At 47.0% G+C, this 12506-nt stretch overlaps 1 protein-coding gene across 1 annotated transcript; it reads right to left on the reverse strand.

The window, feature by feature from the left end:
• Nucleotides 1-330: 330 nt before the first annotated feature.
• Nucleotides 331-1284, reverse strand: LOC137544669 (olfactory receptor 1J2-like). Its single transcript, XM_068265766.1, has one exon. The coding sequence runs from the start codon at nt 1282-1284 to the stop codon at nt 331-333; it is 954 nt and encodes a 317-aa protein (XP_068121867.1).
• Between the last annotated feature and the right edge of the window lie 11222 nt (nt 1285-12506).

The raw sequence follows: 12506 nt of genomic DNA on the forward strand, positions 1-12506 counted from the left end.
CTACACCACCGGGCTGCCCATATCAGTGATTAGGTTCAGCTATCCCTTGGTTACAACTATTGGCTTATGTGGGAGTACTACCGAATAGCTACGTCCTTGTGCTAAAATTACAAGTGCCCAAACAGATCTAGCTGGTTTAAAGATTTTGGAAATGGTTACAGTAGGTTTATTTGCTTCTCCCATAATTGCCACTATACTGCAGTAAGAACATTACTCTGTAAAGCCAGTACTCTGTAAAGCCCTGCATAAAATGTGCCAGTGCTATGTTTCACAATATTTATTACTGCTTTTGAAAAATGACTCCTGTGAAAACATTCATATGCTTCCCTCTCATTTCTTTTTACTACCGAGGACTTGCTTGATGACATTCCTGAGAGTTTTTTTAATTTCCTGAGTTCTGAGACAAAATATCATAGGGCTGGTAAAATGTGGGACAAAAGTATAAACACAAATTAGCAACACATTGACGTCGGCATTGGGGATTAACTGTATCTGGTTATAAGTGTACACAGTCAGTCGAGGAATAAAATACAAGCCAATGACAAACCAATGGGTGATACACGTGTAAATTGCCTTGTGCCAACTGTCAGTGCGGTTTGAAGAGCACATCTTTGAGAAGATGATAAAGTAGGAGAAGACGATGAAGGATAAGGGACACAGATGGACAATCATGGCAATAATAAATCCAATTCTCCTGGCAGGAGCAGAATCCACGCAGGAAAGAACAACCACTGGAGTGAGGGAACAAAAGCAACTCTTGACCCTGTTAGGACCACAATATGGAAGCCATAAACCCAAAGACGTAATACCCAAACCAATGGCAGCTGCAAAGATCCAGAAGACCAAGCAGAGAATTGCCACCACTCTGTTGCTGATAATAGCGTAATATTGAAGAGGCTTACAGATGGCAACATAGCGATCAATGGCCATCACCATAATAATGAAAGAATCAAGAGTTGACAAATAATGGACAAAGAACATTTGTGTAAAACATGCTGAATACAACAAAGACCCATCCCCAAACCAATACCTTCCGATGATTTTTGGTAAGGTAAAAACATCAAACAGTAGGTCAGAAGAAGCCAGGTTTCCAACAATGATGTACATAGGCTGGTGAAGATGTTGTCTCAGCAAAATCAAAATCACGACAATTAAATTGGCATAGAGAGACACAATAAAAATCATAAAGAACGCCACAGAGGTCAGAGAGTAGAACTTTTCTGGAAGACCTGGGAAACCAATCAGGAAAAAGTCACGGACATTGGACTGGTTCTGGTTTGCCATGGAATGGCATGAAGAGTTGAACCTAAAATCAAACACAAAACATTCAGGAATGCTTTCTACGCTTACTGTAAATTAATCCTGTATTTGTTTTTAAGCTACAAATTCCTCGTATCAGTCTATTCACACTAAGCTAGCATGATGCAGTCAGTTAACACGTGCATGAAAAAAGGGCGCTGTGAAAAAAGGGCCAGACTGGATAACAGAATGGTGTCGGTGGATAATAAAATCTGATAACGTTAAACATCATTGTCAAACTTGGTAAACGATAAATACCATTGTAAAAACAGACGGGAAATAATAACGAAAAGATATTAATGTTAAAAATAGTTACGTAATTCAACAATACAGCTTAACCCAACTTACCCTCATACAGAACCCTCCCCTGGTGGCGCCTAACCCTAGCCACCCCCCTGGTGTTGCCTAAACCTAAGTACCCCCCTGGTGGTGCCTAACCCTAACGTTGCCTAAAACTAACCATCTCCCCCTGGTCGTGCTTAACCCTAACCACTCCCTCTGCAGAAACACCCTTTTACATATATTAACGATAATACCTTTGAAAACGTAAAATCTGTACATACAAACGAAATAATATGATAAAAACTATAATGTTGCAAGCTTCTAAAATGCTAACATACTTCAAAACTTTAATTTTTCTAATGTTGTTAACGATATTTATCGCGGAACCCGGTTTTTCTGCTTTTTTTGCTGTATTGACGATAATTGCATTAGAGTCTAGGGAGGCACCCTTTTTGTCCACCCTCAGCCGGCGCCCTTTTTTCCTGCTACTTGGTCAACACACCGATCATTTCAACAAAGTAATGGTGCACCTGGATAGACCTGGACAGGAACATAGCCTTAGGGAAGACATAACATGAAGGGTATTGATGCATTGGGGGTATGGAAACTGGGGGGCGGGAAGGTATTAATAAATGTTATGGGTAACTTTTGGAAGACTGGGCATGCAAGGCCCTCTGATTAAAGGGAAGAATGGAGGGAGGGATGAACATTTAAGGTTAGGGGGACCTGTTTGTCACAAGTGGGAAGACATAACATGAAGGGTATTGATGCATTGGGGGTATGGAAACTGGGGGGGGGGGGGGGGGGCGGGAAGGTGTTAATAAATGTTATGGGTAACTTTTGGAATACTAGGCATGCAAGGCCCTCTGATTAAAGGGAAGAATGGAGGGAGGGATGAACATTTAAGGTTAGGGGGACCTGTTTGTCACAAGTGGGAAGACAGATAGAGGAAAAGTAACTGCTTGCCATTCCACCCCAAAGTTGGTTCAGTGATTCATTTTTGTGGTTCATTCATTTTATCTTCATACATGTGTCATCGTTGATGCCATGTGCTTGTACACCGCAGCGTTTGATGCCTCTATTCCTCTGGCTTCCTTACCTAAGAGCTACAGAAGGATCTGGATATTTATCCACCTAGTGCTACTGATGGACACACATTGATCCCACAGGGACAGATCATGTGTATGAGGGTTAATCGTGGCTGAATTACTGTTGTTTCTTATACAAATTCTGGGATGAAGCACCATCCTGAAGAAGTAAAAGTATTTTTGCAAAACATGTCAAATACAACTATGCATTATTTGGTGGTGACCCTACAACTTTTGCATGAAATCAGTTAATGAACTGACATTTTAGAGGGAGGCCAGGCAGGAGTGTAAGTAGATATTACTGGGCCCCCTGAGAAATTTTTGATGGGGCCCCCTCAGGGGCGTAACTAGCAATCATTGGGCCCCCCTGCGATATTTTTGGATGGGGCCCCCCACCCCCCGCATTATATATTCAATATGGACCCCCATATTAGTATATCAGGAAGTGATTAGCATAAGGTCATAGAGGTCAGGGTTAAGTGTAAGGGGAGAGAGAGAGTGGGCTTGATTCACAAAGCGGTGCTAACAGTTAGCACGCTGGTGCTAGGCATGATAAGTTTAGGCGTGATAAGTTTGAGCACAAACTGAGTTAGCACCGCAGTGCACAGCTGATCAAAAGTTTTGCGCTAGAAAAGTCTGGTGCACTTCACATAGAGTATAATGGCACTGCCTTGCGTGCGGGACTTTGCGCGTGATCTAAACTAGAGATGTTGCGAACCTCCGATTTTCGGTTCGCGAACCCTGTTCACGAACCTCCGCGAAAGGTTCGCTTTGCGAAAAAGTTTGCGAACCGCAATAGACTTCAATGGGGAGGCGAACTTTGAAAATTTTAAAAAATTCTGCAGGCTAGAAAAATGATAGAAAACATGTCTAATACCTGGAGGCACACCTGATTGAGTGAAATACACATCACTGCTGGAGGACCCGCCCACCCTGCCCACCCTCCCTCCTCCAAGCAAGGTCCTTTATACCATTTATACCAGTTGTCTGCCTACACTAATTAGTTATGGGACAGCTGCTACACACTCTGCTAGGGAGATTTTAATTAGCCTCTTGTGGGTCTCCTCCTCCCACCTCCCTCCTCCCACCTCTCTTCTCCCACCTCCCCCTCCCTCCTCCCACCTCCCTCCTCCCTCCTCCCACCTCTCTCCTCCCACCTCCCCCCTCCCTCCTCCCACCTCCCTCCTCCCACCTCCTTCCTCCCTCCTGTTCGCGAACCTCCGCGAAAGGTTCGGTTCGCGAAAAAGTTCGCGAACCGCAATAGACTTCAATGGGGAGGCGAACTTTGAAAATTTCCCTCCCTCCCTCCCTCCCTCCTTCCTTCCTCCCTCCCTCCCTCCTTCCTTCCTCCCTCCTTCCTCCCTCCTTCCTCCCTCCTTCCTCCTTCCTCCCTCCCTTCCTTCCTCCCTCCTTCCTTCCTCCTTCCTTCCCTCCCTCCCTCCCTCCCTCAAAGACAAAAGACAAACACTTATATAGCGCTTTGCTCCTGGTGGACTCAAAGCACCAGAGCTGCAGCCACTAGGGCATGCTCTATAGGCAGTAGCAGTGTTAGGGAGACTTGCCCAAGGTCTCCTACTGAATAGGTGCTGGCTTACTGAACAGGCAGAGCCTTCCTTTCCTCCCTCCCTCCTCCTTCCTCCTCCCTCCTCCTTCCTCCCTCCCACCTTCCTCCTTCCTTCCTCCTCCCTCCTCCCTTCTACCCTTCTACCCTTCTACCTCACTCACTCACTCACTCACTCACTCAACTGAGTCAAATGGTATAAAGGACCTTGCTTGGAGGAGGGAGGGTGAGCGGGCCTCCAGCAGTGAGAGAAGTGTGTTTGGCAATAATGTGTCTGCTGACAGTGATATGGAGGGTCAAAGTTTTGCTCAATAGAGCATTATGGGGCGAATCGAACTTCCGCAAAAGTTCGCCTGATGCAGGCGAACGTGAACCCCCAAAGTTCGCCTGGAACCGTTCGCAGGCGAACCTTTCGCGACATCTCTAATCTAAACTTATCTAAACTTATCACGCCTAAACTTATCATGCCTAAACTTATCACGCCTAAACTGGCTTTTCACCAGCGTAGTGCAATGGTTATCACGCCTAAAGTCTCTAACTGGGTTAGCACTGCTTTGTGAATCGAGCCCAGTGTGAGAGTGAGAGAGTGTGAGTGAGTGAAAGAGAGTGAATGAGTGAGAGAGTGACTTAGTGAGAGTGAGTGAGTGAGAATGAGTAAGAGAGAGAGAGTGTGAGTGTGAGAAAGTGAATAAGAGAGAGAGAGTGAGTGTGAGAGTGAATAAGTGAGAGAGAGAGAGAGAGAGAGAGAGAGAGAGAGAGAGAGAGAGAGAGAGAGAGAGAGAGAGAGAAAGAGAGAGAGTAGGTGAGAGTGAGTGAGTGAGTGAGTGAGTGAGTGAGTGAGTGAGTGAGTGAATAAGTGAGAGAGAGTGAGTAACAGAGAAAGTGAGTAAGTCAGAGTGAGTGAATGAGTGAGTGAGTGAGTGAGTGTGAATAAGTGAGAATGAGTGAGATTGAGTGAGTGAGTGACTGACAGAAAGAGTGAGTAAGTCAGAGTGAGTGAGTGAGTAAGTGAGAGAGAGTATGTGAGAGTGAGTGAGTGAGAGTGAGTAAGTGAGAGTGAGTGAGTGAGTGAGAATGAGTAAGGGAGAGAGTGTGAGTCAGTGACAGAGTGAGTGAATGAGTCAGTGAATGAGTGAGTGTGTGAGTGAGTGAGAGAGTGAGTGAGTGAGTGAGTGAGAGTGTAAGTGGGAGAGAGTGTTAGTGAGTAAGGGAGAGTGTGAGTGAGAGTGTAAGTGGGAGAAAGTGTTAGTGAGTGAGAGAGAGTGTAAGTGAGTGAGAGTGTAAGTGGGAGAAAGTGTTAGTGAGTGAGAGTGTGAGTGTGTGCGTGAGAGAGAGTGTGAGTGAGTTTGTGCGTGAGAGAGAGAGTGTGAGTAAGTGTGTTAGTGAGTGAGAGTGTGAGTGAGTGTGTGCGTGAGAGAGAGTGTAAGTGGCTGGATAGTGTACTGGTTAAGGGCACTGCGTGTAACATGGGAGACCAGGGTTCGAATCCTGGCTAGGTCAGTTCCTATTCAGTAAGGAGTTCAAGGCAAGACTCCCTAACACTGCAGGGTGGCCTCTTAAGCGTGTCCCAGTGGCTGCAGCTCTTGAGCGCTTTGAGTCAGACAGGAGAAAAGCGCTATACAAATGTTCGGATTATTATTATAAGTGGGAGAGTGTTAGTGCGTGAGAGTGAGTGTGAGTGTAAGTGGGAGAGAGTGTTAGTGAGTGAGTGTGTAAATGAGAGTGTAAGTGGGAGAGAGTGTTAGTGAGTGAGAGAGTGTAAGTGGGAGAGAGTGTTAGTGAGTGAGTGAGTGAGTAAGTGAGTAAGTGAGTGAGTGAGTGAGTGAGTGAGTGAGTGAGTGAGTGAGTGAGTGAGAGTGTTAGTGAGTGTGTTTTTCACTGCTACCACATTACAATGACAGTTAAATGCAGGGCACAGCAGGCATGAAGCATACCTTTGCACATGACCTCATCCCTCTGTTGAGCCTGCACAGACTGTGTTCTCCTTCCCTGTGTCCCCCGACACCACAGTGCAGGAGAGATAGGCATCTTCCCAGCAGCAGTCCACTCTTTCACTGAACGCTGCTCTGACGGGTCCAGCAAGCACACAGCCAGCATCAGAGGGCAGAGGAGCAGAAGCCACCAGCTCCACTGCAGGCTACTGGCAGGATGTAACTTCCTGTGAGGGAAGGGAAGTAGTGAGTGGCTCTCTGCTGCTGACCAGGAACTGCTGTGATATGTGTCTCTTCGAGGGACACTGACAGTGAGTGTTCCATCTAAGTTGCAGGAGGTTACTTTACTGCCCCTGCGTGCCGCCTGCACACTCTGTATCCTGCCTGCTCTCCTCTGCAAAGGATCGTGTTGTACAGGCAGCCACCGTGTGCGGGCCCCTGTGAGTCTCCGGGCCCACCTGCAGTTGAGGGGCCTGCAGGAGCTATAGTTATGCCCCTGGGCCCCCTTCCCTCCACACCAGCTTTCTGCACTGGTAAACTGAGAACCAATGTTATTCAGTTGGCCAGTGCACAATAGAATGTGCTTTCCCCATGCAGATAAAAACAGGTAGCAGTGAAGCACTTAGACCATTTTCTCTATCAAATACATTAGCCTCTGTGATAAAACGTACATGTTTTCACACGTACAGACACACATGGGGCTCAATTCACTATAGCGTGATAACTCAAATATCACACCTTATCACAGATATCACACCTTATCAAAGTTAACACACCTTATCAGAGTATCACAGCGAGCGCTATGAACCCGCTGGGGCCGAGGGCAGGACGAGTGCCATTGCCAATTAGCAGGCATACGTTTGTAACACTCGCTGTACTACTCTGATAAGGCGTGTTAACTTTGCTAAAGTGTGATATCTTTGATAAGGTGTGATATTTGAGTTATTACAGCTTAGTGAATCAAGCTCAATGTGTGCAGAAAACGCATACAGAAAACCGACAGACGAGTGTGCTCCCAGCCTCAGCTTATTACACTCACTCTGTCCATCTCTGATAGAGCAGAACTGACTCTGCAGACTCCTCCAGCATCACTACAGTATAGAGCCCATGGGGAGGGTTAGAGAGGGTTGGGGGCAGGGCACTGTACAGAAGAGCATACTGCACACTGAATAGGGGCTGTCTACAAATCTTTGTCTGCAAAACTGTGTGTGATTCCTTATCAGTGGCCAAGCAGATGCAGTCATCAGAACAATTGTGCAGAGAGCAGAAAGCTTTTTCTCTCTGTGCCCTTAGTTGACAGTCTCTCAGGACAGGGAAGAGAAACTTCTCCCTCCATGGGCTCCCTGCTGCTTCTGCCCCCCCCCCCCCCCCCTGCGGCTACATCCCTTGTGAGACTGCAGCACATCATCCGATCAGCAGAAATAATAATCGGCTTTAGCTTACCTTTCCTGCAGGATCTTCACGTCAGCAGGTGCAGAAAGAGAGTGACCAAGATTGCCTCAGACCCCTCCCACCCAGCTCACTCTATCTCCCTGCATATGCCTTCAGGAGTGAGACACTGGTCAGTTGCAACTAAATCTTCCAGGCTCAGGAACAGCTTCTTCCCTCAGGCGGTAGCCATGCTTCATGCAGGACCACGCTAGAGCTGCTATACAGCACAGAAGAACACTACTCACCCTGTCTGCCACTATAACTCACATACTGTCCTTAACTTGAAATATCTACACTATGTGTGCTTGTATTATTTTGTTTGTGTCTGTCAAGCTTCTGCCAAGTCAAATTCCTTGTAAGTACAAACCTATCTGGACAAAGAAAAATGGATTCTGATCCCGAGTACCGTTGCCAAGGCTGCAAACAAGAGCATTTGGAGCTTAATGTCAGTTTGGGAAATTCTTAGCTTCTTAGCATTTTTAATAACATTATAAGTTCCAGAAAGACTTTTGCAGCTCCGATCTGTGTTTGGCAAATGTACTTCCATGCTTTGCGGTGCAGAATACGTCTCTCACTTCCCTATATATATATATATATATATATACATGTGGATGTTACAGACGCTGTCCCCGGTGGCCACCACCTGTCACACAGAATCTGTGTCACAGGAAATCAACCCTAACTGCTCATTAATGACTGTACTGCTCCTGAGGGTCTCACGCCCACCTCTGGTGCCTCCTGAAGTATTACTTTTCATGTGGTTGTATGTTTATTCTGATTTATTTTATATCAGATTTTCATATCATTGCCCACAGCTAGATTTACACTTTTTTATTGCTCTTCCAGGAAAAATATTTTGCCTTCTCTTCTATGTGCAGCATCCTCTCTCCACTTCCATGTGCAGCCCCTTTAGTAGATTTAGTAATCGCTGCTTGTGTGTGTAGCAGAGATGAATTAAGATGTAATGGGGCCCTAGGCAAGGATTTGGGGCCCCTTTGTGGTCTTTTTGGTAAGCTGAAGTAGAGAGAGGTCAATGAAGGTGACTGGTGGGCCCCTTGACACCCACTAGGCCCCAGACACCTGCCTAGGTTGCCTAGTGAAGGATCCTGCTCTGGTAGTCCTCCTCCTGAATTTTTCTTGCTTGCTGGTGGTCTGAAACACATTTTATTATTAAGGTGTAACAATATCACCTAAACCTAGGAGGAAAAGTGAATTGAATAATGGCCACTGTACAATATTTGGCCACCTTGTTAGCTCATCATTAGTAACTGTACCTCTATACCACCAGCCAGGCATACATACTTCCAGGCAGGCAGGGCAGGGCTGAGGCAGAAGCTGAATAGGCTCCAGCCTCTGGGCGCATGGCTGTAAGGGTTTAAGTGTGTGTGTGTGTGTGTGGGGGGGGGGGGGGGACATCTTTCCTCACTTCTCATGTGCCTCAGCGTTTTGCTATTGTAAATGTTACTTTTGCAGCTCCTAGTGACAGGTCATTGTAGGGAGGGGGGCTCGGAGAGGGATAGCTGCACGCAGTGCCCCCTGCTGGTCACATAATCTATGATCTCTCTCTCCCCTGTCCATGACCGCTCGTTTCAGCTCTTACTGGACTTGGTACTGCAGACACAGGTGCATGTATTTACGTCTTTTTATTGGCTGACAGGCTGTCTGTGGACCAATTTAAAAGCCAAGTTGCTGTCTTGGTGTGACAGCTGTAAATAAAAAGCCTTTGAATGAAAAGGTGACCTAAGATGAAATGTGGCATTGACAGGTCCGGATTTCCCTCACAGGAGCCTATAGGCACAGATGTCCTGGCACCTTAGACTTCACCCTCCATGAACCTACAAACTCCACCCACCAGCAAGTGTGCTAACTGCCCCATCTGTCACTTCTCCCTTACTCTCCTTGCCCATCATAGGTAGGTGCCCCTTAGTATTAGGTAGCCAGAGGTACCCTCAATATTAAAGAGACTCTGTAACAAAATGTTCAGCCTTATTTCTTCTATCCTATAATTTCCTATACCTGTTCTAATGTGGTCTGTCTTACTGCAGCCTTGCCTAGTTGCACAGTGGCTGTATTATCTCTGTTATATAATCTAATCTTCTTTCCTCTGACGGCTTTGTCAGGCTCAGGCACTCAGGCTGGAATGTGCTGCTCTGCTTGTGATAGGATATAAGCTATACACACCCTCTCCAGGCCCCCTGCAGGCTCTGTGTGAGTCACAGACTTAGCTTCTCTCAGCCTATCACATGCTGGTTAGCAGCCATGTCTTTTATTTGTAAACACTGCCTAAAACTGTTAATTACAAGCCAGGATTGCAGCAGGGAGAGGCAGAAACAGCACAGAGGGGCCCAGGAGAACATAATGAAGAGAATAGTATGCTTTTTATTGTAAGAATTGTACAGTACAGATTCTCTTTAAGTAGCTACAGGTGCCCTTTAGTATTAGGTAGCTAGAGGTACCCTCAATATTAAGTAGCTATAGGTGCCCCTGACTGAAGGGTCAGTAGAATGAGCTGGGTGAGAAACCTCTCATTTACACTCTATTCAGGACTCTGCATAGGGAAGGAGAGAGGGAAGCACTCTGGGAGGGGAGTGAGCCACCTTTCCATCATCAGGCGCCTGTAGGCACCCGCCTACAATGCCTTATGGTAAATCCGGCCCTGGGCATTGATGAAGATGGTGGGTCTGGGAGAGTTCATAGCTCCAGAGTCCTCCATTGTAGCCCAGCAGCAGCGACAGCTTGGAGGCACTTTTGGTCAGAAATAAACCAGCAGAATGCTTTTTGTGGTGGTCAAAAAGGGGCAGGTGGAGGTGTGGTGGGGGTAGGCAGTATCTATGGGGAGGAGGGGCTAGAGCCAGTGATTAGCAAACCAGTGCCCTCCTCCCACTGATACCTCTATCCCGGAGCCCCTGCAGAGTATTAACGTGGCAAAGTGAAATCATACTCACTTATAAGATCAGTGACTATATTCCGTGACTCAACGGCAGGGCCGCCATCAGAAATTGTGGGGCCCCCTACACATCATATAGCCTGCCCCCCCCCTTCCCTGGACCTACCCACTGGTTGCTGTGCCCGCCCACTAGCCACCCCACCCCCGTGTCCATGTGCAAAGTGCGCTGCGGCAAAAAAATGTGCATGGCTCCGACAATGAAGAAAGCGGCATACACAGCGTGATGCGGCAACAAGTGGGTGTGACGATGGAATGTTGTGGGTGGAGCCAAATACTAGCAAAATACAGGTAGTCCCCTGTTAACAAATGAGATACGGACTTGTAGGTCCGTTCTTATCCTTTATTCTGTCTCTTTTGTCCCCCTCTTTTCTTCCTGTGCCTCTTTTGTCCCCCTCTGTCTCACCTCAGTTTGTGCCTCTTTTGTGTCCCTCTGTGTGACCTCGTGTTCCCGTCTCATCTCTCTTCTCCTTGTGCCTCTTTTGTCCCCCTGTGTTACCTCTTGCCCCCTTCTGTCTCAGCCTGCCCCCCTGCCCTAGCCAGGTATAGGTGCCCCCAGTATAGGTTCCCCCAGTATAGTATAGTAGTGGGCTCACTCCTCTGCTCCCCACGTTCAAGCGCTGATGTCACTCTTCTCTGAGTGCTGCAACACAGTGTGCTGGTTAGTGAGCCACAGGCCTGCAGCCAGCACAGGCGGCCCTTCCAGCACTTTGCGGGGGCCCGGGGCCCCCAGAAGGCCTGAGCCCCTCACTGCAGTGTCAGTTGTCCCCCCTGATGGCTGCCCTGCTCAATGGGAGCAAATACATGCTGACGAGTATAGGCAACAAGAGATGAAGAAAGCGCCCAGGGTGGAACCCCCCTGCAAAATAGGTGGTTGTGACATCCCTCCGTTGCTCTAATAGTCTCCAGGGGCCCAGGGAATGCAGTATAGCGGGGGGAGGGGACACCTGGGAGAGCAGTGGTAATATTGATTTTCAATCTATGGAAACAGAACTTGCAACCTTCGAACAAAGGTGTTAACCATGACTGGTGGGAGGAGGTGCCCAGCCATGAATAAAACTGTAAAACTGGGTAAAAAGGAAAGATAGTGGTTGGCTGGAAGATTAATGCTGGTCAATTCTTGGGCAGTGTCAGTTATAGGAGATTTAGAGGCGCTCCTTTCAGACTTTCCTAGCTGTACGACACATTTATATCTATTGACCTGAGGAAGCAGGATAGACCCACGAAACGCGTTGTCTCTATTTTATTGCAAAAGATTAACTCTGTCTGGCATTCCTCCTTAGGAGAGTTAAGCCAACCACTGCTTCTGCTTTTTAACTAGTTTTTAATTGTTTTATTCATATCTGGGTGGCTCTTTCCACTGGCTATTATTAGTGATGTGATGTTATAACAGAGATGTCCGGAAGTTAGGTGAATTTTATGCTTTAGATTTTTATAGTAAGTTGTGCTTTGGGAGATTGTTACATCAGAAAGTGAACAGCGATGTGACCCTCAGTATTAGATATACACATTGTGTCCCTTATTTTTCATGGACAACCCCTCCATCCATGTACAGCAGCTCCCCTCTCCCCATGCAGAAGCCTCTCCATGGGTAACAGCAGCCCTCATTCCATGTACTGAACCCATACACAGCAGCCCTCTCACCCAATCCATGTGCAGCCCGAATAGCCTGTCTTTCTTGGACAGAAGAAGCCCTGCTCCATTTGCAGCAATGCTTTAGAAAACAGCTTCCCTGTTCCATGTATGGCCTCCTTGCTCTATGTGCATCTATCTTTTATGTATTTTCTCACCCCATTTGGCAGTAGCTCCATTAGGTCCTCATGCTTGAGACCTTTGCAGAAATCAGGCCCTGGTAAAGCAAGTGCATGAGAATCACTGACTCTGACCATTAAATTCAGTCTCCAGTCACAATTTTCTCAAATTTTCACGCCCACAAGTCCTTCATGAAACTGCTCGCAGAGTTTGATGTT

This window comes from Hyperolius riggenbachi, chromosome 2, assembly GCF_040937935.1.
Source record: "Hyperolius riggenbachi isolate aHypRig1 chromosome 2, aHypRig1.pri, whole genome shotgun sequence".
NCBI classification, from domain to species: Eukaryota; Metazoa; Chordata; class Amphibia; order Anura; family Hyperoliidae; genus Hyperolius; species Hyperolius riggenbachi.

Coding starts and splice junctions, on each gene's coding strand:
- LOC137544669 (XM_068265766.1), bottom strand. CDS start 1,284: ATGGCAAACCAGAACCAGTCCAATGTCCGTGACTTTTTCCTGATTGGT.